This window comes from Nicotiana sylvestris, chromosome 12, assembly GCF_000393655.2.
Source record: "Nicotiana sylvestris chromosome 12, ASM39365v2, whole genome shotgun sequence".
Taxonomy (NCBI): domain Eukaryota; kingdom Viridiplantae; phylum Streptophyta; class Magnoliopsida; order Solanales; family Solanaceae; genus Nicotiana; species Nicotiana sylvestris.
In genome coordinates this window covers 167923788-167950482 of record NC_091068.1, presented here as the reverse complement: position 1 = coordinate 167950482, position 26695 = coordinate 167923788, and the positions used below count along the sequence as shown (strand labels likewise).

General features: G+C 36.7%; 1 protein-coding gene across 1 annotated transcript; it reads left to right on the top strand.

Moving 5' to 3' along the window:
• The first annotated feature begins 23552 nt into the window (after positions 1–23552).
• On the top strand, positions 23553–24326 carry LOC104215616 (probable transcription factor At1g61730). The gene has a single exon (XM_009765462.2). It carries the CDS (start codon positions 23553–23555, stop codon positions 24324–24326), a length of 774 nt encoding a protein of 257 aa, XP_009763764.1.
• The last annotated feature ends 2369 nt before the right edge of the window (positions 24327–26695 follow it).

The window sequence follows — 26695 nt, the reverse complement described above, 5'->3', positions numbered from 1 at the left end:
GTTATTGAGTATATATATCTCTACATGGGCTCACATCGGCCAGGGGCCGAAGAGGGTTTCTCGACTTTGAAGTCGGAGGTAAGATCGCATGACCCCAGAACACACTTCTCGATGCGTGGCTCCACTGGCGTTCTACCACCGGGTGACCGTGATGAAGAAGGTTTTTCCTTTTGGGGAATAGTTTTAGATGTTTTCGTCATTTCTATGTTAGTTCAGAAGAAAGAAGAAGATGAAGTTTGTCCTTTTAGGAGAGGATTGGCAAAAAGGATGTAAGTAGTTTGCAAAATTGAGGAAATGGAAGGACGGAGAACTTTGAAGATTACGAAAGGTTATGAAAATAAAGTTTGAGAAAATTATTAAGAGGATATATTTAAAATATTGCTATGGCGGTTTGAAAATACTTGTGGCCGACCATTAACTGGCACTGATTAATTGTCTTGGGAACTGTGCAAACGCGATGCTTCAGTCGCCTTTGCCTCTTATATCACAAGGGTGACGTCGTAATTGGTCAATGTACAAAATCAAAGACTCAGTTCGTTTCTTCTCATTACACTCCAAGAAACGAGGAGACTATTTGTATACGGGTAAAATCGAGCTTGCCCAATTTTGCCATTATTTCGAGATCTGAGAACTGCATCAAGGGTTAGCCTCGTAATGGGTCAGTCCTGAGCACGAAGGCGAGGTACCCATCGTGATCGAGGTCCCCGACGATCGAGACCAAATATGATCAGCTTCGAGCAGAACACAATAACGGAAAGGAGAAATATCTGTAACCGGTTGGAGATCACGACGAAAATCTCGGAACGGATCAAATCAATGGTGGTTATTTGTATCAATCATGGGATTTACTTCTGTAATTAGAATTGTACCACAATTAGGATTCCTCTAGTATATAAAGAGGAGTACTTATCATTTGTAAAGACCTTATATTCATATAGACCAAGGAAATTTAATATTTCTGTATTGTTCATCAACTTATCGTTCTCTAACTGTTCTTACTTTATTACTTTCGAGGGTTCATCAGCTCAAGGGCATTTTCCAAGTATCGGTTTGTTTTATATTCTTTTCAATTCTCATCGCTTATCTTTAAATCAATTAATTGGTATTAAGTGAAATCATATATCCTTAAAACCACATTACAAATTTAATTGTTTCTCGATTTTAAGGGTAAACAGTAACCAATCTTGAAATCAAAGAGGATAACAAACACAGAGACTCGACCGGCAACCTCGAGCTCAGAACCGCAAAGGAAATCTCCAACTCTGTCTTCAAACTAAATAACTTAAACTAAACAGTTTTCCAAATGAATCTTGACTATAAAAGAACAATGCTTTTTTTTTCTTAGTACTGATCTTTTTTCTTCCATCCCTCTGCCTCTCTCGTTGTTTTCTTTAAATAGGAGTCAAGTTCATCATTTCCCCCTCTTTGTGTGAATTGAGTTCGTGAGGATCTTTTGGTGTCAGATCGTGTGTATGTGTGTATGATCATGAAATTGGATTGAGGGGATAGTTGGGATGTGAGGAGTGGGACGTGGGGAGTTGGAAGAAATGGGGATTATTTGTTTAAAAATGGGGATGTGAGGAATGGGACGTGGGTGTCAGATCTTTTGTATTATTTGTTTTGTTACTTTTTTGTTTCTTTCCGTTTGTTGCTTTATTTTTAATTTTTAATAACTTTTACTTCTCTTCTTTTTTTCTATTTTTTTTTTAAATGAAGAAAACAGAAAGTTAAATACATAGTTAAAAATATTAGTCAGCTATTTTTATACTTAAATATTCTATACATAAGAAAATAACAGTTTAAATTATACTAAGAAAAAAACTAAAGCTAACTTAATTATTATAATTCTAATTAAAAGAAACCATATATTTTTGTAAATTTTCATTTTTATATTTAAAAAATATTTACAGTGTGGTCAAAAATTAGTTGTTCACACTGGGTATGTGCACATTAAGATTACACCATGATTTGATGGGCTTGGAACGACCCTATGCACGTTCGAGGACAAACGTATGTTTAATTGGGGGAGGATGTAACGAACCGACCGATCATTTTGAGCATTTGCATTTCGTTCAGCTGTTTGAGGTCTTGAGTAGTTTCATATGGCATATTACGACTTATTTGAATTGTTTGTTTTGGTTTTCAGATGATTCGGGATCGATTCGGAAGAGGGATTCTCGTGTTAGAAAGAGTTGACCGAATTTGACTTTTTGCATATTTGACCCCAGGTCGGAGTTTTGATTGTTCTGTTAGGTCCGAGTGATAATTTTGGACTTAAGTGTGTGCACGTATTTTCATTTGGATAATTCTAGGAGGTTTCGGCACGAATTGGCGAAATTTGGAAATTTGAAGGTTTGGAATGTTCATAAGTTTGACCAAGAGTTGACTTTGATGATGTTGGGTTCGGATTATGGTTCCAGGAATTTGAAATAGCTTCGTTATGTCATTTGGGACTTGTGTGCAAAATTTAATCCTTTCCGAGTTAAATTGATATAGGTCAGAATGAGTTTTTGAAGTTGAAAGTTCAAAAGTTCATTAAGCCCAATTCGAGGTGCGATTCGTAGTTTTGATTTTGTTATGTGTGATTTGACGCCTAAAGTAAGTCTGTGTTATGTTATGAGACTTGGTGGCTTATTCGGACGGGGTCCTAAGGGGCTCGAGTGTGTTTGGGATTGACTTCGGACCATTTCAGAGTTGCATGAGATTGATGGTTTTCCGGTGTTTCAGTTGTGCTTCGCGATTGCCGAAGACGAAACACGATCGCGATGGGTATTTTTGTCAGTGGAGCTGTTTGTTCTTGCGTTCGCGCTTCAGAGATCGCTTTTGCACTAGGTTGAAGTTTTTAGTCATCGCGTTCGCGTCCATGGCTATGCGTTCGCGTAGTATTGAGCGGGGTTGGTCAGTATTGAGCGGGGCTGGTCAGTCTTGATGGGTTCTTCATCGTGTTCGCGATGGTTTGTCCGCGATCGCGGAGGTCTGGTGGTGTACTTATCGCGTTCGCGAGGGTGTTGCCGCGAACGCATAGAGTAAAGTGTGGTAGTGTGAGCTTGTGCTTCGCGAATGTGAGGCTGCTACCGCGTTCGTGAAAGGTATTGCTGGAGCAGTAATATAAAGTACTCTATTTTGAAGGTTTCCGATATTTGAGCATATTTTGAGTTATGGAGCTCGGATTTGGATGATTTTGGATGTGATTTTCGTCACATGGATTGGGGTAAGTGTCTTCTACTCAGTTTTGATTATATTCTATGAATCCATCTTCGTTTTTGGCATTTGATTCATGATTTCAAAAGAGATATTGAGGGCTTTTGTCTAAACTTTCTTAAATTGAATTTTTGAGTTTTGAACATCGATTCGGAGTCGGAATTGAATTAAATTAGTTTAGTTGGATTCTTAATTGAATGGATTATCGGATTTTGTGAGTTTTGTCGGGTTCTGAAGTATGGGCCCGGGTTTCACTTTTTGGTTGACTTTGAGTAAATGTGTAAAGATTAGACCTTTATCGATCGGGTTTGCTTCCTATGGCATTACTTGATGATTTTGAGTTACTTTTGGCTAGTTTCGTACCGTTTGGAGGATTATTTGAGCGGGATGGCACTTCTAGTGTATCGATTTAGCTTGTTTAGGTAAGTGTCTTGCCTAACTTTGTTGGAAAAATTTTTTCTACTAATTTCTATTGTTTACTACATACGGGGGTAATGCCTATATGAGGTGACGAGCGTGTATGCATGTGCCAGAGTTAATCATATTGGGGAGTAAATTATACGATTAATTGTGCCTTGTAGAATTATGTGACCTTCTTGTTTCATGTCTTACTTAACTTCTAGATTACTAAGAATATGAAATTAAATGCTGAAAACTAAGATTTATCTTATTATAACTTGATTAAAATTTGACTGATTTTTATGAAACTATTGATGTGTTTCATTCGGTCATCACTATGCTTAATCACCAATACATCGCTACGACCGTTATTCTTGAGATATTGGGTTCTATACTTGAGTTGATGATCATTTTGAGACCTATTGAAATATTTGAACAATAAAGTACTTGAGGTTTATTGAATTGTTATGGGCTTGAAAGCTGTTATTAATGTTCATTTAGAATATTCGCTTAAACACTCTTCTTGATATTATTCATTCTTCCTACCTTACTCGTCATTGATATACATATACTTGGTGAGGAAGAGTGTAAAGCACGAAGGGTGATGTATCACGACCCCAGTTCGCCCTCTGTGAACCATCATGACGGCACCTAGTCCTCTACAACTAAGTAAGCCTAAGTTGTGGAAGATAACCAAAATGCGGAATATAAACAAATTAACACAGAATGAAGAGTGATAAAAACAGTGTTAAAAGTATCGCTCGGCATACACAACACAACATTTATCATAACCAAGTACACTATCCCAAAATTCGGAAACTCACGGAACCACATGCCTTTGAATATCTACAATGTCTAACTCCAGAATATCTCACAAGGGAAAGAAATAAAGAAGGGCAAATGTTTAAAAGCTAGAATAGAAAGAGACTCCTCGGTCTGCGAACGCGGCAGATGTACCTCGAAGTCTTTACAGTCGCCTCACCTCACGGGTGATAGGACTAAGTCGCAGTATCTGGATATGCACATGAAAAATATGCGCAGAAGGGGCATGAGTACACCACAGCGGTACTCAGTAAGTGTCAAGCCTAACCTCGGTTGGGTAGTGACGAGGAAGGTCAGGGCCTTACTGAGGTTAAATAAAATATAAAGATCAACAATATAGACCAGAACAATATAAATAAGTACAGCAGTAAAATAACATAGGATGTACAGGACATCAACAACTATACAGAAGCAAGGTAAACACGGAAAAGAAATACAACTCAGCACCAATAATAACAATTAGGGATCTCCCAAGATACCGTCCGGTAGTCCCATATGTACATATCCAATGGATCTCCCGGGATCCCGTCCCGTAGTCCAACTCATAGTGCGCGGGGATCTACTGAAATCTCATTCCGTAGTCCCAAATGTAAATACCCAGTACTGGGGAAATCTACCGGATGCATTCTCGTAGTTCCATATAACAGTGCAGGGGGATCTACCGGAATCCCACATCCGTAGTCCCAAAATAAATACACAGCAGCAATAGAAAAATATAAAGAAATGAAAAATTTTCATATTAAGGCAACAAGTGATTATAGCCTAGCATGTTGCACAGAATTCAGGTAAGGCAGGTTGAGCAAATAAAGCAATTATGTCACTTAGACATGCTTTCCTAAGCTAACAACAGACTTAATAGTGCAAGTAATAGAAACAGGAAAGGAAACATACTAGTAGTTACTTAAAGAAAAACGGATTTCCAACAATTAGCACAAGTACGCACTCGTCACCTCACGTACAAGGCATTTCAATTACCGAATATACCAATCCTAAGGGGAAGGTCCCACACACAAGGGTTAGACAAGTCACTTACCTCGAACCGGCTCAAAATCAACTCGAAACCACTCTCTTGCCACGAGTACTCGACTCCAAATGGCCCAAATCTATTCAATTCAATTGCATAATGTAAATAATACTTCAAGTAACTGATTCTACAAAGAAATTTTAAGCTAATACGCGAAATTAGGTAAAATGAGCAAAATGCCTGTGAGCACGTGATTTTTTCCCTATATATGATTATTCCCAAAATCCCAAACAAAATAATTTTTCTTTATTTTTACAATTTTTGTGCATTTCGGTGTCATTTTCTGATAATTGTTGCATTTTATTTGCGCATGTTTAATTTTTATAAAATACAAAAATATGCATTTTCGCATTTAGGTTTTAGTTTTATATTCTAGTATCAATTAAGGGTTAATTTGTTTAGAACAAATCATGAAAAATCACAAAATTAGTCCATTTTTGCATTTTTATTGTAAATTTGTCATGAAATAGTTTAAACAATTTTAGGAATTAATTAGTCTTTGTTTTGAAATAATTAGGATTTCATGTTAGTTTTACATATTTATAAAATTAGGAAAAAATATAAAAAAATTTAAAAATGAGAAAAAGGAAATAAAAGAGAAAAGAAAATAAGAGTAGAATAGGTGGTCTTAAAAAGACCCAAAATTTGGGCCACTTCTTTGCTAAATTCGCCTGGCCCAATGCCCCTTTTTCACTCATCCAAACTAGCCCAAGTACTACCAACTCGGTCTGTTGCCCCTTCTAGTCGAAACGATGTCGTTTCATGGTCTCTGAATCAGGACCGCTGGATCTCATCAATCCAACGGTCCGGAACTAACGAGGTTTCTGATTTAAAATGGTCGGAGAGCCCACCCCAGTCCCTCGTCTTCCTCACCCCACCTCTCCTCTCAAACCCTAATCCACACCGCCCCTAAAACCCTCGTCGGCGGTGAACGTCACTTACACCGTTCAAACCCAGATTAACACCATAGATCCCCCATGAACTCCTCTTTCCACTCCCGTTATTGGTTTCCCTCGAATGTGGCCGGAGCTCGTCGAATATTCGATTGAAGTTTCCGGTCCGATCGCAGGTTTATCCAAACCAGCCCAAAATCACACCACACAATCCCCGGTCTTCCCTCAACCCAAATCCATGATTGTTTTCCTTCAAATCTCGGTGAGGCGGTTCGAATTTCAGATCTAAGAATTTCTAGCCAAAACCCTAAACTAAAATCTTTATGATTTCGAACCGTAATATCCTTAACCATGTGTTCTCTTGTAAGAACACATGGTTAGGGATGTTGCGTGTCAAAAATCTGAAAGGATTCGGACGTCAGTGACTGGCCGAAATTTCTCATGCTTCCGTGAGTTTTCCTGTTTCCTTTTACTTGCATGGTTGAAGTTTTAGTTACAGTCTTGGCATTAAGTGTTCTGTTAATTTTACGATTTATTTTGTGTATTAGTATAGTTCTGTCAATTTCTGTTAGTTTTGAGTTTGATGTTTGAATGGTTGATTGTGAGCTTATTGGTTAAGAATTAGTTTAATTTCATTTAATGTTGATCAGTAGCTTAAGCTTTGCTTTGATTGATCCTGGTTTCTGGTTTTTCCTAGTTTGATTGAGTTGGTGTGATTGAACAATTGGGATTGGGTAGTTTGATTAGTTAATTTCTGAGTTCTAATTAATCAGTCTTAGTTAGTTTTGGATTAATTAAGGGGATTGGTTATAGCTGTTGAGAATGTGGGTAGAATCAGTAACTTTGAGAAGCTTTCAGGGGTAGTTTGGGCATGGAAAATGGTAATTCTGGTAGGAATAGTAATTGCAAAGTAATGAAAGGGCAGTATAGGTATTGCATGGGTAGAAGAATACCCTAGGACCTTCTAGAATAGGATTGTAGTGCACATTTCAGCACAATAGAGGTGCTTACTTGAGTAACAAGTTAGAAATAAAAGGACTAAACTGCAAATAGGGGAGGGACTAAAAAGAAAACCCAAAATCTGATTAACCCTCTTGTATCACCTATAAAAGGGCATCAAGTGACTTGAGGAATGGGACTTGAATTTTCAGCCCAAAAATCCCCACCAAAAGCTCTCCTCCCTGCTTTCAATTCTAGCTAGCATTTCAATTCCAGTATTCAAAAATAAAACATCAAAAAATGAAGAAATCAAAAACAACTTTACAGTTTCATTACTAGTTTTGGATTTCAGTTGGGTTTTAGGTCCAGCAGGATTGCAGAGGTATCTAGGTTCAGCTGTGAGGGCTAGGAGTGCATTTCAAGTGTGTGTTGAATTGATCTGTTGAGTCTGCTTGTATTTCTGGTTTCAAAAGCAGTTCCCGGCATGTTCTGTGATGGTATATTGTTGAGTTTGTTGTTGTTGTTGTTCAAAGTAGCTGATTTCTTTCCTTCTCATATTTTCCTTTATCCAGGTACACAACTGTACCCCTGATGACTGTGAGCTCAAGTGGGCAGAAATGAATTATGTGAAGAATAAATTTACATACAGAATTGAGTTCTGATTTAGCTAATTTCCAGATCTATGTATTCAGTGTTTAATTCATGGATATTGTTTAAGTTTTGCTTGCTTTTGTGATAAATGGACTATATAAATTGTTATATTTCGGAGTCATGTGATTACTATGAAGTGAACACCAGTGTTAGTTGATTACATGATAGGTTGATAGTAATGTTGGCATGAATTAATTCAGGAATAGTTAGTCCGCTTTATGTTATTGAGATCGTGTTTATAGCTTGGTTTTCACCTTGATGATGTCTAAGAACTCACCGGAATATTAGAGGATAAATTAGCCTGTATATAAAACTGGAATTCAATTGGCTAGTATCCTTCTAATTCGAGTAGATGTGTATTGTTTCCCCTTTGTTAATCATTGAACACTTAAACTAATCTAGAGGTAATTTCAGGGGCGTTCGGTTAAGCTGAAATCAGTGCCTCACTGGGCTCAGCGATAAGTCATTTCAGGCTGTTGCATGGACGGCCTTCATAAGTTTGGGCTTCTTAAGGGATTCGATCCCAGGTGCTGTTGTTTGTCACCTGGGCTCCCCTTTCTCCTGCCTGACCAAATTTTGGGCCGTTTTTTGAGGCCCATCAGTGGTCCAGCTCATTGTTGAGATTGGACTACTGAATTTTATTCAGTTTACATATAATTAAGTTCTCTTTCTCTTTTTCTTAGGGATATTTGATCACTAGAAAAATTGTAGTCACTCTCAAATGGGCCTTTCAAAAAATGTTAGAGACGAACTTCGCCCAACAAAATCATGTATGCGGGGCCGTCAATAATTGGATATTAAAATGATTAGAATGTGGGATGGCCATTTAGCGAACTCCGCAGTCTTCCCCAAAATAATATTATGTTAGAATCTTTAGGCGCGGTCTTAATTAAAATACCTTCTTAAACTCGGGTGCGCATTGATGCGACCCAAATCCAAATCTCGACGAAGTCGAAGTGTGTTGACAACCACGGGTGCATTGATTGCAACGTGGTTCGAAACGTGTTTTCACGACGTTGCAATTCTTTTAAAAACTAAATAATGATAAAAAGCGGTTTACAAATAAAGGGCACATAAGCTAGCAGGTATTAAAATCAGATAAAATCAAATACAACAGTTAAGCGACCGTGCTAGAACCACGGAACCTGAAAATGCCTAACATTACAAATAAAGGGTTAACAGAATAACCTGGAAAAAGCGGTTAACAGGGTTAACCTGGAAAAAGCGGTTTACAAATAAAGGGTTAACAGAATTCCTTACTCGGATTTCTGGTTCGCGGACTGTTAACAGAGTCATATTTTTCCTCGGTTCGAGATTCAACCGGTGACTTGGGACACCACTAATCTCTCAAGTGGCGACTCTAAATAATTAATAATTAAATCTCATTCCGATTATCCTTTAAATGGAAAAACTCCTTTACGCCCTTGCGGGTGTAGATGAAAAAGGAGGTGTGACAATGCTCCTCAGGCCCACGTCTCGAAATCGGGTAAAATTTATATTTTCATAATCCTCATACTCTCATGAGTTCATGCATACCAAAATTATCCAAATCTAAAGTCAAATTCCCAACCAAAAGTAGAATTCTAGATCTAAGAACTTTCTTCCAACTTTTCTCCAATTTTCATCTCCAATCCGAATTTAAATGATGAAACTAACTATAGATTGATGGAATATAACTAGAAAGGGTTAAAGAATTGTTACTCAATGATCTCTTCTTCAATTTCCTCTCAAAATCGCCCTCTCCCGAGCTCCAAATCGAATTTCCAACTTTTGAAACTAAACCCTCAAAATTTCATATTTCTGCCCAGCTGTTTTCGCATCTGCGGTCCCGCTTTTGCAGACCAAAGGTCGCACCTGTGACTCTTCACTTAAAGGCCAGATTCCGCATCTGCGACTCCCTATACGCAGGTGCGGTACCGCTCTTGCAGAAATTCCACCGCTTCTGCAGTTCCTGGCCCCTTCCTCATTTCCGCTTCTACGGCGCCGCACCTGCAGGACCCAAACCGCAGGTGCGGTTATGACAGAACCAACAGCTGAAGCTACAACTCTAACTCCAAAATCCTCCCCACAACCATCCGAAATCACCCCGAGGCGCTCGACACCTCAACCAAACATGCCAACCAATCCTAAAACATCATTCAAATTTTTCCCAACTTTCGGAACGGTCAAAACAACATCAAAACACTTATTTTTCATTGGATTCAAGCCTAAGAATTCCAAAAACTCTAAAAATACGCTTTCGATCAAAAAAACTATCAAACCTCGTCCGAATGACCTGAAATTTTGCACACACGTCATATTAAATACTACAGAGCTACTTTAACTTCCGAAATTCCATTCCGACCCTCGAATCAAAATCTCACTATCGAACCGGAAACTTCAAAATTCAACTTTCGACATCTCAAGCCTAAATTAGCTATGGACCTCCAAAACACAATCCGAACACGCCCCTAAGCCCAAAATCACCCAACGGAGCTAACAAAACCATCGGATTTCCATTCCGAGGCCGTCTTCACACTGTTCCGACTACGGTCAACTTTCCAACACTTAAGCTCTCATTTAGGGACTAAGTGTCCCAAAACTCTCTGAAACTCAAAATCAAACATCCCGGCAAATCAAAATAGCAGAAATAAACTTAGGAAAAGCAGTAAATAGGGGATCGAGGCGTTAATTCTTAAGACGACCGGCCAGGTCGTCACATGATGCCATGCCATTACTTATACATTATCATGCGAGGAAGATTGTAAAGCACGAAGGGTGATGTCGTGCCATTTTATTTATAGGGAATATTTCACATAAAAACAATTGGGCTCCCTGCTTTTTAATTTTATAGCCCATATTTCAATTTATAACTAATTAGCCCAAAAATAATAGGCTAAGATTCAGCATCCAACTCAAATAGGTTCTTGAAATTACTATTTAATTTTTAAAAAAGATTGCTCAAGATTTTAAGTTAATTTTTGAATCAGTAACTGCGACTCAAATGTTAGTTCAACAAACCAAATCCATTTGGATGGTGAAAATTAGAGTTTTAACAAGCTTAAATAGTGGATTCAAATTCTGAATTTGATTTTGTGAGAAATTTGGAGTAGGTGTTATTTAGGCTTGTTAGAAATAGTATAAGGAGGTTGTATATAAAATTTGAAGTCAATTAATGGATATTTGTACTTGCTTTGAACAAGAATTGCAACTGAAATCATGGAAGAAATTCGTCTACAGACGTTTGTATGAAGGTGTATAAAAGTGTATAATATTATATAAGATGTGTTTATACACTATTATACATGATTATACATAATTATACAAAAAAATGACTCTGTCTTCTTCCTTGCGTCCTTTCTGAAGTTTAACTCAAATCTTGCTCAAATCTACTCAAAATTACTTCAAATTTATATTTTGAACTCGTTTTGATATTTTCAATCAATTGGAACAACACCCAATCCAAATAACTATCAAACTAAACAAATCCGATTTTTGTAAAGCTCTTAATGGTCTTTAATGGTAGACTTCTACTCTTTAATTTTCTTACAATGCAACACAGGGGGAAAAGCAGAAAATATATGGCCCCTTGAAGCATATGTAGAAGATGTGAGAAGAATAGAGAGTGAAAGCAATGGTTGTGAGAAGAAGAGAGAGTGAAAGCAATAGTTGTGAGAATATAGATTTAACTCCATAACTTTTAGAAGCAATAGTTGTAAGAACATAAATTTTGAATTTGTTAGTGCTTTCAAAATATATACAATATGGGCTAGGTCAGGTAAAACTTATAAACATGAGCCATTTTTTGTTATGGTGTGAAGTCATGTGTATTTTCTTGTAATTCTTTCTTATTTATATTATTATGTTCTCATTTACATTATCATGTGAGGAGGAGAGTAAAAGCATGAAGTGTGAAGTCGTGCGATTTTATTTATATTACCAAGTTTTCATATTATCATGCGTTCAAGGCACGAAGAGTGTTTCCATGCAGGCGAGGATGAGAGACATACATTATGTTGTGATATCGTTTCCTTGTGTATACATTCATGCCTTTACCTTGAGCTATTACTGTTTCACCTATGTTTTCTATGTGACTTGTCGTTGTTGTTCTATCTTTGTTCTCTATCTCATTTCCTGTTGTGTTAACCATGCCTGCTATCTGTTTAACTTGCAAATATCATGTTTTTCCTTCTTGTTATTATATCTATATGCATGTTGTTCCTCATTTATTACACTCCCGTATAAGCCTTCTACCATGTTAGTTATTCATGCCTTTTATTTATTAGCTCACAAAGATCATGCTTTCTCTCTGATTTGTTATATCTACATCCAGGCCTTTTACCATGCTAGTTAGTGAAATTTATGTTCTTTTTTCCTAATTGTTATCATTACTTTTATGCCTTTTACCTAGTTTGTTACCATTGTCCATATGTACTACCTTGTTCATTATAGCTACCTATGTACTTCCCACTTTGTCATTACTGTTATCGGCATTATTTCATCTGGTTGATATTGTTATATGCATATTTGATGAGGATGAGATAAATGCACGAAGGTGTTGTCGTGCCATTCAATTTGATATCTTTAGTACATGTCTCACACTATGAAAGTTACGAATTAACTATCGTGGTTTGTTGGTTATCACTCTAAGGAAAGGATTGGTCGAGGTATTGAGGAATATTTAATCGTGATTTCTTCTAGAAACCATTTACTACTTCACATATTCGTTTATTGTACCCTTTTCTGTTATGTTGTAGCATTGTTCTATTGCTAGTCTTTGGCACATGTTATATCAGTGAGTATCTTTAACTAAAAAACCTCGTCACTATTTCATCGAGGTTAGTCAAGATACTTACTTAGTACATGGGGTCGGTTGTACTCATACTACACTTCTGCACTTTGCGTGCAGATCTTAGAGCGGAGCTGCGGTGGATGACGAGAGCTGACACTGAAGATGTTCGTGCCTTCCGGGTATGGCTACCACTTGTCCCTGGGTAGTTTTAGAATTGAATTCTATTTATGTACATTTCAAACAGAAGTTATATCAATTTCATATCAGTTTTTGTAATAATTCAGTTTTGCAACTCATGACTTATACTACCAGTCCTTGGGATATTGTATGAAATCCAGATATATCATTTTTTACTTTATTAGAATTGTGTTAACTGTTAAGTGGCTGACCTAACGAATTGAGTTAGGTGCCATCACGACTGGCGAATTTTGTGTCGTGACAACATAGTAATTGGCAAGAGTCAATAACACTAATTATTTTGCAAACACAAAAATTCAAAAGTGAAATATGATCAAACAAGATTTTTAATCCCTTTGAGCATAGAATTCATGGTGAATTAAATTTTAATTAAAGTTAAATAGTCAAATCATGAGATGAGCTTTAAGAATTTGAATCAATAAATAATGAATTATTTTTGTTGCTACTGAGAATAATAATTTACTCTCTAATATATATAACTAATTAGCAAAAGAAGCCTATTCAATTTCTTTTTCCAAATTTATCATACAGTAAACATAAATTTCATGTTGATAAACTCTTAATTAGGGTACATAAATTATTTTCATTGAAAGGGCATGATGTTACACCCTATGTTTTCGTATGTTAGAGTATTCGTAAGTCAATTGATGTAAGCTTAGAAATGAGATCAACTTTGAAAGTACATAAAGTAAGTTAATCCTTTTATAATGGAGGTTATAAATATTTATGATCATGAATAACGAGTACCAAAAGGGTTGGAAAGCTTAGACACTAAATGAATTAAAGAAAATAAGTTTCGTCGAATGTCGACAAGTTTGAAATGTTATAACCTATACTTTTGGGGTGAGACAAGGGTGATTAACATGATGATGAGGTTATGTTATGAGTTATTTTAGTCGTATGATATTCGTGTGTTATGTTTTTAAGTCAAGCAAGTTGTGGAACAAAAGTTGGAAAAAGTCATCCCAAGTTACATTCAAAAATGAGTTGAAACTTAGGTTAAATGTAGCTGAGCTTTTCTCCCAACATACTTTGAATCAAGGTATTATCTACATATAAATTTGAAGATCTATGAGTCTAATTTGCAACTCATTAAACCATTTATCAATACGATCTTGGAGTATAGAGATATTCGTATTTTCGCGAGACCGCGCAGCTAGTAGGTGACAAGTAGGTGCATCACCAACTTGCCAAAAAGAGAGGCCTCAACTAAGTCTGTAAAGAGGGGAATTTCAAGGGATTATAAACTCAGTTATTTCATCTATCTTTAAGACCAAGAAAACCTAATTTAACCCCTGAAAATCCTCCCCAAAAATCCCACACAAACCCTAGGGTATTCCGGGAGTTACGACGCGATTCTAGTGCTGAAAAGTCCGGACAGCTTGCTAGTTTCTCTTTCTCCTTCTTGCAGCCGTGTTGAGAAACTTATTTTTGATGAAAATGGACCAGGTTTCATGGGTTATACTCAGTACAAGGTAAGTTTATGCTTCTCTTTCCATTATCTATGCGTTTGTGAGTTGTAACTCGATCGTAAAGAATAGATCTAGCTAGTTTCGAAAGAATGGTATATTGTTTGTTCTTGTGTAATGGTTGGCTGGTTGTAAACTTATTTTTAAGTTGAATTCATGGCTTTTTTATTGGATAAGAGGTATAATGATGTATTTTTGGTTGTATTTCTCAATTTGAAAGAAAAGATAAGTCGAAACGTGTTTAAGTAAACTGAAAAATTATTTTTGAGTTGATGAACTTGTGGGAATATTTTTGGGATGTTTTGTGTTGCTATTGGGTTGTCCCTTTTACTACTATTTTTATGGAGTTGAGAGGATGAAGGATGTGGAGAAACATCACATAATGGCAAGGTTGTTTGTTGGTCGTTCGTCGTAACATTTTCGGGTTGGGTGACACTATTATGGTTGCCGTATTGTGTATGAAGTGATAGGGGTATGTTGGGCTGTTTGTGATTGTTTTGACTAGTATGAAGTCATATAAATAGGGGAGGTGCTGTCCGTTTTATTGTAAAATAGGTTGTGGTCGATACATAATAGTTACGACGCTTAAACGATAACGAGAGTGTCATTTCTGTTATTGTAGACTAAGGAGCCGTGAAATTGCATATGCTTGAGGTTGGGAAGAATATACAAGGTATGTTAAGGCACTTACTTCTTTCTTTTGGCATGATCTTAAGTGACATGAACATAAACGGTAGGCTAATTCATAATGGATCTACTCCTAGAAACTAAGGTTGTCCATGTTGTTCTTTCCTTATAAAGTTATTCTAAGCAAGTGTGTATGATCCTTAAATCCTACTAAGGTTTATATTGATGGTAGGGATGTCCATAATGTTCTTAAGTCACTCTAAAAGGTTTAGAACGTGATTTCATGAGTCGAGCATGCATTATATATATGTATATATTTTACTCTATCGAGACGCGCTATAGTCGGCTAGGTACGACACCTATTGTGCAACCACTGATCAGTTGGGTTTACCGAGCTCCACGTGGCCGGGTACGATTCTACCGAGCCTTATGATAGTCGGGTACGTTTTTACCGAGTCCTCTTTGAGGCCGGGTACGATATGATGATGATGATGCCCACAGAGGCGAATATTTTTAAAAAGTTCATGTATATATATGTATTATGCATTTCATGTCAGTAGCCCCCAGAGGCACTCAGATGTTACAGGTTGTATCTCCTCTATCTCTCTTTACATTACTGTTCTTGTTTATGTTTTCCTGCCTTACATACTCGGTACTTTATTCGTACTGACGTCCCTTTTGCCTGGGAACGTTGCGTTTCATGCCCGCAGGTCCTGATTGATAGGTTGATAGTCCTCCTAGTAGGCTATCAGCTCAGCGAAGGTGTTGGTGCACTCCACTTGCTTTGGAGTTGCCTATTTGGTCAGTATGCTTTGGATATGTATTGATTGGTATGGCGGGGCCCTGTACCGACCTTTATAATTTTATGTACTCTTAGAGGCTTGTAGACAGATGTCAGGTGTAGGGATACTTGTATGGCCTTGTCGGCCTATGTTTTGAGTTTACAAATGGTCATGTCGGCCTTATAGGCCCGTATGTCACATATAAAAGTTGTATATCATTTTGGGTCTTCATATGTTGAGTATTCCCTTATGTTTTATTCTTGTTATCTCATGACGGGGTTTCTGGCTCATTTACTCACGATAGTATGATAAAAAAGATATGTTACATTAGTACTCGGTTGAGAAAAACACCGGGTGCCCGTCGTGGCCCTCTGATTCGGGTCGTGACACAAGTGGTATCAGAGCAGTTCTGTCCTAGGGAGTCTACAAGCAGTGTCTAGTAGAGTCTTGTTTATGGGTGTGTAGTGCACCACACTTATAAGCAGGAGGCTACAAGGCATTTAGGATTGTCACTCTTTCTTCTTATTCTAGATCGTGTGGTAGAGCTCTGTTGTAAGAATTCAAATTCCTAAATTCGACATTAGTCGTAATACAACGATACCTACATTTAAAAAGATGGTTGGTAAAAGATTGTATGTGGCTGTGAAAAAGTTGAGTTAGAGGAGCTCGATTTTGCATGATACATATGATGGGTAAATATAATGTCTTCAGTAGATCATGTGTGTACTAAGAAGTGTAAGCTTCTCGACAAGGAGCCTTAAGGCAAAGAATATCTATCCACCCCTAAAGGCAATGAAATATTCAAAAGATAGATACAAGCTTCAACAAGTAAAAGGAGCAAGATGGGAAGGGTAGAAGGCACCTAGTTAATGAAGATTGTCAGTATTTTCATCTCCGACAGAAAAATATAAGCATTGTAAGTTGCCCTCAACAGTAACAGAGGTATGTATAATTGACCATACCCATATCAGTTATGCCTTATTGGGGGCTAACATGTGTAGATTAAGAAAAGGATAAGATATCAGGATCCGGTTGGGGTTAGGATAACCCATAATGGTGAATTGATTGTTTGTGTTAGTTGACAATATCTGAAGGATAATGCCAATGTGATAATAAATCTACTTGTGAGACACTCAGATGGCGCACTCTAACATAGTACATCTAGATTTGAGCACTATAAATATAGCCACTAGAAGCCTTGGAGGGATAAATATTCCTTAGCATGGCTCGTGTCCCTAGGAGAGAGAATTTTAGGCATCCCGAAGAGCCAGTGAGATGAAGCAAGGGGAGCTAAAAGCAAAAGAATGTTTTGTTGATGTTTTCAGAATAAAGTGATAGACATAAATGTTAGTAGGAAAATAAGAATAGAGTTAATGAAGATTATGAGTAAGATGTCCATATGGATGACAACAGTGGAAAAAAATGATGAAAATAATAGAATTATAGAGTCTATAATTAAGTAAAGGAAAAAGATGAGAGGTGGCAGGACTTGAAACAACAAAGGAGTATAGGCCATAAAGTCATATCTTCTTTTCGAGAAATAAGTTTGCAACTCTAATGCGATTACAAGTAGGAAAAAATATACCCCCAGAGTAGTAGAAATCAGTATGGGCTGGTGAACAAGATAAAATAAACGTGAACTAGGGACTAAATGATATGATAATAGTCGGCATCATGAGAATTTCAGAGGTTGCGTTCCGGCGATAATAGAATGGATGACAAAAGAATGCCCTTTAATGGTCATTTAGGAAGTCGCTTCCCTAAAGCAAGCAATATGGGCAAAGTTAAGCTTAAGGGACTATGTGCGCCAGTTACACTAAGTGTCATCCTCGCGAGCAAGGAATTTTGTTATCCTTGGTACAAAAAGCATTACCACAAGGCGAGTAAGGGTAATCGAGGATGTGAAAAGACGTCAAAGATATAGAGGTAAAACATCTATCGGTAGATCGTCGTAGCTCCAGCTCTTAGTACTCCTCTAAAGGGGGAATATGGAGTGATGTGGCATGAAGTCAGAATTTAATGGTTCTACTAATCATGGAGTGGTAGAAGAATAATGCGGTAATGTGAAAAAGGGATGAGATTGCACTTATTCAAAGCCTACAGATATGCTATGATATCAGTGCATTATACAAACACGACGTCAAGGAAAGGAAGTAAGGGTTCCTGCCCGAAATGTCATTGATAGATCAGAGGCCAGTGCATGAGGTAAGTTAAAATAAAGGAAATAACCCAAGAAAGATTACGCGGAACATTGATGTGAGGATAGGCCAACGAGTATTTGGGACTTGATTAAGGAAGAGCCTAGTTATGGCTAAACAGGAGGTTATAGACGAGTCAACAGATCATGCAAGATAAACGTGATAAATCCTAATATAGTGAATTCAATCTCGCAAATATGACATCATAAACCTTGAGAAATGCTCAGATAGGAGTTGGGTATTTAAAAGTATTGTATAAGTATTATGGGAATAATAGAGAGTGCCACTAAGGAGATAATCAAAATCTGATTTTACAAGTAATCCTTCGAGCACAACGGCACAGAGGTATGTAAGTAAGGATGTTTGTAGGCGAGTAAGAATATCAAAAATTACTTCGAGTATACAGTATAAAAATATCACAACTTTACAAGATCCAAAAGGTCTCCTAAGTACTACCACGAAAGACTAGCTGAGGAAATAAGGAAGAAGGTTTCCACCTAAGCATAGTGACCTAAAAAGGAAATGATCTTTGATCTTGTAACAACAGTCTCACTATAATACTGCATGCACTCCATAAGAAAGTGGCACCTATCATGGCTAATGAACAGGAAAAAAAGGAAAAAAAACATCAAAGGTGATACTTGAGAGCATACGAGTTACAGGGAATTCCAATGTTCGTGGGCACTATAATAAGCCAAGTATCCATGCAGCAAGTGGCAGAACGACCAGAAAAAGTAATTGCTTACATTTAAAGACAGCTGAGAATGCGCAAAAGGGAATCTAAGGTGCTAGCAAGTTAAAGGAAGGTTCTGAGTAGAATAAATAAATATGTGTAGGTCGCAAGCGAAAGTATAGTAGAGTGAAAAGATTTTGGGTAGATGTGAGTAAGGGTGAGAAAAGGTGAGTTAGAAGCTGATAAGAATAGGTAAGACCTCGGTATTAAGCCCATCAAACAAGAGAGCTGATGGTTTATATATGCTATAAAAGGCTCAGTATAACTTGAATTAACACGGAGGAGTCTAAGACTAGGAGCATTTAGAAGAGATAGAATGCTCCTCTGGTCGTAATGTAAGGGTGTAATAGTGGTAAATTATAAAAGGATTATATATAGGCCTTCATTTGAGTAATGATTCAAAGAGAAGAGATTTCATGGATGTCACGAGACTAGGATACCCCTATAAGACGAATCACATTGGGATACTATGAAATATAGTTATTGAAGTATAGTATTGTCCCTAGGTGGATCAGGAAAACCACTTCAAATGTTCCCCGATGAGACGTGAGACTTGTGACAATGTATTACGTAAGAGGTTTCAAGTTATCAGTGGTGGATTACAGATTAACATTAAGGTAAATCAATAATAGATGGAGAAAGATTACAAAGTATGAGAGGAGATTATGTGTCATTCTTTAGATGAACAGTAATAAGGATTATACATATAGGATAAGTGGTGATAGAGTAACCTGGAGTTGGGTGGTAGACCTCGGTAATAGTAAACCGAAGTAAGAGTTATTGTATAATATGACCTACCTAGTCATAGTAAATCCATAAGCATAGATAACTGAGGCTATGAAACAAGATATAGCAAAAGTCATAAGTTTAACAAAGTACCGAGTGAAGAACTTCAGTATACACATAGATGCCCAGACGGACAATATATCAAGCTTTGTATATGTTTACAACGTGCTACCTAGAGATTGGATAAAAGCTGGAGAGAAAAAAAAGAGTCGCATAGGCGCACATACAAGGAAAAAGTCGTACATGTTGCATGACAAAAGGGAGCAACAGTTACGAGATTGGAAAGGGTCCGACCACAAGTCGTGGTATGAGAAGAAGGACTAAAGAGGGAATACCCTAGCCTTTGGATTTGTTAAAAGAATAGTTGCCTACATGGATAGAAGAGTATTAAAGTGTTCACAAGAGCTATGGGTTGTGAAAATGATAAGTGGATCAGTCAACATTCGAGGACGAATGTTCCAAATGGGGGAATGATGTTAGACCCTATGTTTTCGTATGTTAGAGTATCCGTAAGTCAATTGATGTAAGCTCAGAAATGAGATAAATTTTGAAAGTACGTAAAGTAAGTTAATACTTTTATAATGGAGGTTATAAATATTTATGATCATGAATAACGAGTACCAAAAGGGTTGGAAAGCTTAGACGCTAAATTAATTAAAGAAAATAAGTTTCGTCGAATGTCGACAAGTTTGAAATGTTATAACCTATACTTTTGGGGTGAGACAAGGGTGACTAACATGATGATGAGGTTATGTTATGAATTATTTTAGTCGTATGATAGTCGTGTGTTATGTTTTTTAGTCAAGCAAGTTGTGGAACAAAAGTTGGAAAAAGTCATCACAAGTTACATTCAAAAATGAGTTGAAACTTAGGTTAAATGTAGCTGAGCTTTTCTCCCAACATACTTTGAATCAAGGGATGATATACATATAAAATTGAATATCTATGAGTCTAGTTTTCAACGCATTAAACCGTTTATCAATACGATCTTGGAGTATAGAGATATTTGCATTTTCGCGAGCCCGCGCAGCTAGTAGGTGACAAGTAGGTGCATCACCAACTTGCCAAAAAGAGAGGCCTCAACTAAGTCGGCAAAGAGGGTACTTTTAAGGGATTATAAACTCAGTTATTTTACCTATCTTTAAGACCAAGAAAACCTAATTTAACCCCTGCAAATCCTCCCCAAAAATCCCATACAAACCCTAGGGTATTCCGGGAGTTACGACGCGATTCTAGTGCTGAAAAGTCCGGACAGCTTGCTAGTTTCTCTTTCTCCTTCTTGCAGCCATGTTGAGGAACTTATTTTTGATGAAAATGGACCAGGTTTCATGGGTTATACTCAGTACAAGGTAAGTTTATGTTTCTCTTTCCATTATCTATGCGTTTGCGAGTTGTAACTCGATCGTAAAGAATAGATCTAGCTAGTTTCGAAAGAATGGTATATTGTTTGTTCTTGTGTAATGGTTGGCTAATTGTAAACTTATTTTTAAGTTGAATTCATGGCTTTTTTATTGGATAAGAGGTATAATGATGTATTTTTGGTTGTATTTTTCAATTTGAAAGAAAAGACAAGTCGAAACGTGTTTAAGTAAACCGAAAAATTATTTTTGAGCTGATGAACTTGTGGGAATATTTTTGGGATGTTTTGTGTTGGTATTGGGTTGTCCCTTTTACTACTATTTTTATGGAGTTTAGAGTAGGAAGGGTGTGGAGAAACACCACATAATGGAAAGGTTGTTTGTTATTCGTTCGTCGTAACATTTTCGGGTTGGGTGACACTATTATGGTTGTCGTATTGTGTATGAAGTGATAGGGGTATGTTGGGCTGTTTTTGATTGTTTTGACTAGTGTGAAGTCATATATATAGGGGAGGTGTTGTTCGTTTCATTGTAAAATAGGTTGTGGTCGATACATAATAGTTACGACGCTTAAACGATAACGAGAGTGTCATTTCTCTTATTGTAGACTAATGAGCCGTGAAATTGCATAAGCTTGAGGCTGGGAAGAATATACAAGGTATGTTAAGGCACTTACTTCTTTCTTTTGGCATGATCTAAAGTGACATGAACATAAACGGTACGCTAATTCATAATGGATCTACTCCTAGAAACTAAGGTTGTCCATGTTGTTCTTTCCTTATAAAGTTATTCTAAATAAGTGTGTATGATCCTTAAATCCTACTAAGGTTTATATTGATGGTAGGGATGTCCATAATGTTCTTAAGTCACTCCAAAAGGTTTAGAACGTGATTTCATGAGTCGAGCATGTATTATATATATGTATCTATTTTACTCTACCGAGTCGCGCTATAGTCGGTCAGGTACGACACCTATTGTGAAACCACTGATCAGTTGGGTTTTCCAAGCTTCGCGTGGCTGGGTACGATTCTACCGAGCCTTATGATGGTCGGGTACGTTTTTACCGAGTGCTCTTTGAGGCCGGGTACGATATGATGATGATGATGCCCACAAAGGTGAATGTTTTTAAAAAGTTCATGTATATATATGTATTATGCATTTCATGTCGGTAGCCCCCAGAGGCACTCAGATGTTACAGGTTATATCTCGCCTAGCTCTCTTTACATTACTATTCTTGTTTATGCTTTCCGGCCTTACATACTCGATACTTTATTCGTACTAACGTCCCTTTTGCCTGGGGACGCTGCGTTTCATGCCCACAGGTCCCGATTGATAGGTTGACAGTCCTCCTAGTAGGCTATCAGCTCAGCGAAGGTGTTGGTGCACTTCACTTGCTCCGAAGTTGCCTATTTGGTCAGTATGCTTTGGATATGTATTGATTGGTATGGCGGGGCCCTGTCCCAACCTTTATGATTTTATGTACTCTTAGAGGCTTGTAGACAGATGTCAGGTGTAGGGATACTTGTATGGCCTTGTCGGCCTATGTTTTGAGTTTACAAATGGTCATGTCGGCCTTATAGGCCCGTATGTCACATATAAAAGTTGTATATCATTTTGGGTCTTCATATGTTGAGTATTCCCTTATGTTTTATTCTTGTTATCTCATGACGGGTTTTCTGGCTCATTTACTCACGATAGTATGATAAGAAAGATATGTTACATTAGTACTCGGTTGAGAAAAATACCGGGTGCCCGTCGCAGCCCTCTGATTCGGGTCTTGACACATGAGCAGTGAAAGAAATTAAAAAATAAAGAAAAAACAATAATATAACATTCAAAGTGGAATTGGTAAAATACAATCTTGAAGTAATAAAGATGAAATAGTAAAAGACAAGATATATTGCATTTGAATTGTCATAAATTAAATTTTATGTTCATATTTGTTCCAACAAATGACATGTCCCTATATATTTTCATATATATTAATTATTTAATATTAACTAAATGTTAGTCATTTTAGACTATAAATTGTCACGTATCAAAATTTTAAGGGCTATAAGCTAAATTCCTCATTCCCAAAAATCAAAAAGATCAAAAGATTTTTTTTATTTGAATTATTTGTTAAATCTTTGAAAAATAGTGGTAAAAGTATTTTTGCATTGTTTATTTTCATTTTTAGGTCATTAAAATATCTACAATTTTCTTAAATATTTCTTGAAAAATCCTCAAAATCACAATAAGGCATTTGTGAAATTTTTTTGGGACATGATCACTTTCTTTATTGAACTAGGCCAATGGGTTCAACATTCATTCTCAAATACATTATAAAATTATATATTCATTAGTACGAGTAAACACGCAAAGTAGGTATCCTAAAACTAGTAAAGTCTAAAAGAGATTCGGAAGCGGACTTCAAGAATTTATAAAACCATATAGAATTTGAATAGTTAAGCTTGGGAATACTAAAAGAAGGAAAAAAAGAACAGAAGATCAAATGTGAAATTTTTTAATGTTGACTTTGAAAGGTTTTTGAGAACTACACCGTGATTAATTAACCATAACCGAGGGAAGTTGTACTGTCGATTAGTTTCATTGATGCTTTAGTATTTAAACAGGTATTCAACACGAAAATAAAAACAAAAGATTCCAATAAAAAATCAAAACAGTTCAAATAGCACTGCTTCCTCTCTCCTTTTATCAAATGGCTTCTCTAAACTTAAACAAAAATCAAGAACTCATGCAGAAAAATGCCAAAAAGCACCCTGATGATCCCCTTGAAGAATCTGACAAAGACTGGACACTTCCTTCTCGTTCCAACAATAAAAAGAAACGAACAACTGAACAGTCAGCAAAGAAGGGTGCTAGTGTGAATGCAAAGAGCTTTCAAAGGTTATGGAACGAGGAAGATGAAATAGTTATCCTCGAAGGAATGATTGATTATGAATCCAAAAAGAATGCCAGCCCCACAACAAATTATGATGCTTTTTACACTTTTATCAAGGACAAATTGCAAGCCGAAGTGAACATAAATCAACTGAAAGAAAAAATTAGGAGAATTAAAAGAAAATATATGAATAATATTGGCAAAAGGAGCTTTGCGAAGCCTCGCGAGGAGAAGTTGTTCAAACTCTCACAAACAATTTGGGGTGATAACATAGTTGACAAAGAAAAGAGAGCAGCCAAGGTTGATGACGATCCGCCGAAAGCTGGTAAAATGATTGTTGCAAAAGAAAAAAACAGTTTGTGTGGTGGTAATTCAGGTTCGAGTTTGGTTTTACACGGAGGGAATGCGGCTGATTTAGAAGATTGGTTTAGAAGGAACCCGGGGTTGATTAGCAAAGAACAAAGACATGAAATATTGAAGAAGTCGCATTCCATGAAGATTTCTAGGGCTGAACACCATTTGGATGAGATAACACTGATGGAGGAACAAGTGAACTTGATGACTGATGCTCTGAAAGCTTCTCAGGAATGATGGCTAGATTTTTCTACTACTTGTTTGGGTTTTTCAATTTTTGTTTTCTTTTGTATTTTTTCTTCTTCTGCATTTTGCGTTTATTTTGTTGTTCTTGTGCTGATCTATCTAGTTCTAAGAGCACTGGTTTCCAATGACGAGGTGATTATAGGAATAAATACCTTAAACCACTAATCTACCGTCTTCTTCTATTTTTCCCTGTTTGCTTCTGTGTTGTGGAAAAATGACGAGGATTCTAGTACGTGCTAAACTTTATTAGCTTTTTTAGGCCTGCTTAGTCGATAGAGTCAACTGTTTCAAGATGATTATCCATTCCATATAGGAGTGGTTGGTTTTGTCTAGTTGTGCGACAAGTTTAGCAGATTGGCTGTCTCAGTTGCTTGCGAAAAATTGGTTCATTTACTGAATTGCAGAGAGAAGAGTTCAGTAAAAAAAACTTCCCTCTTCTCCTCGTTGCTGATCTAACTAGCTATATTAATGTGGAGATTCACATTGTCTTCAAGCAGTTTGTCAATGGGCCTTTTTAGGGGCGGATGTAGCTTTATATCTATAGGTTCAATTGAACCCATAACTTTCGATGCAGAGCATAAATTTGTGTTTAAAAATTTACTAACATTACATCAAATAGTAGATATGAGTTCATAACTTCAAAGATATAATTAATAAGCTCAATGTTAAGAACCTTAAATGTTGAAACCATAGAGTTTCAACTATAGGATCCACCTCTGGGCCTTTTTCTGGTGAAAATCTCCAGCAATAGGATCTCATAACTATTCAGTAGTTAGCTTTATCCCAAGCGAGCTGAACTGGTTAAGGTTGCTTTCCCCAGACAAATATGGGAGGAGCTTGGCCAATCCAAAATCACTTGCACTATCATGTGGAAGAATAGTTCAGCATTATGTAACCTCTTCTAGACTTCAACACAGAGGAGAAATACAATTCATTAATAGGCCTCCCATCGATGATGATTTTTCATCGGAATGAGACCTCTCCCTCTCCCTCTCCCTTGCCATTGCAGCTTGTTTTTTTCAATTTGTATAGCATGTTATCACAGAGTAAAATAGCCTGTAGAGTAGCACCAGAAAGAATGTCGATCCATAGGCCTTTTCCCCTAACGTTACGTCAGAAAGCTAATGAAGCAGCGATAGGAATCCCATAAAGGCAAAATGAAGCAAGATTGATATAGGATCCGATATGCTGCCAACCACATGCCCTAGCAACACCTACAATGTGCATAGAGCCACAATTAGTCATACGCCCGTACTTGTCATGTAATTGTTAGTGTCGGATACACGTAAAAAAAAAACTTCACATATATACATAATATAATTTCCCGGCAAAGGTGATTCAGTTGAACCCCTTTGGAAAATGTGGCTTCGGCCGCTGGTATTTGTTACGTTTTCTTGTATGTGGAAAAAGTGTAGCCTAAAAGAGTTCCTTGCACTACTAGAAATCCGGGAAAAAGCGACCAAATTTGGTCTGTCAAGAAAAGCGACCAAAGTTGGTCGCCAAACTGCCGAAAATAATAATAAAAATATTTGAAATACTTTAGCGACCAAAGTTGGTCGCTATTTGGCCGCAAATTTAGTCAAATTGTTGACTGGACTGATCAGACTTGCTTGGTCAAATATATAGTGAAATTAGCGACCAATATTGGTCGCTAAAGTGGGACCCACATTAAATTTGTTAATAATTTTATTATTATTTTATAAAACTTATAAAATATAAATATATGTAATTTAAAACTTGCGACCAACGTTGGTCGTTAATTGAAGGAAAAGTTGATAGCGACCAACATTGGTCGCTAACATGGGACCCAGTTATAATATTTTAATAAATATATATTTATTTAAAAAAAATATAAATAAATATAATTCAAAAGCTAGCGACCAAAGTTGGTCGCTTAATGAAATAGAGACCAACGTTGGTCGCCAATGTGGGACCCAGTTCTAACGTTTAACAATTTTTATTATTAATTTAAATATTATATAAAATATAAATAAATCTGATTAAAATTTAGTGACCAAATTTGGTCGCTAAATTAAATTCATGTACTGTTAGTGACCAACTTTGGTCGCTAAATTAAATTCATTTACAGTTAGCGACCAAAGTTGGTCTCTATATGGTCAAAATTAAAAATCACTTTTGTATTTACTATGTAAATAATATAAATGTAAGTCGTTAACACTTTTGTAATACAAGGGAAGAATAGTACTACGAAGTGGGCGTGTGTGTCTATATATATATATATATATACTTATACTTACGCTATATACTATGCACTAAGTATAAGTGTATTAGGTAATACTGTATCGAATATAACTTATATTATAATATATGTACTTACGCTATACTATGCACTAAGTATA

Bases quoted from the DNA above. Each gene is read 5' to 3' on its own strand.
- LOC104215616 (XM_009765462.2), top strand. From the start codon at position 23,553: ATGGCTTCTCTAAACTTAAACAAAAATCAAGAACTCATGCAGAAAAAT.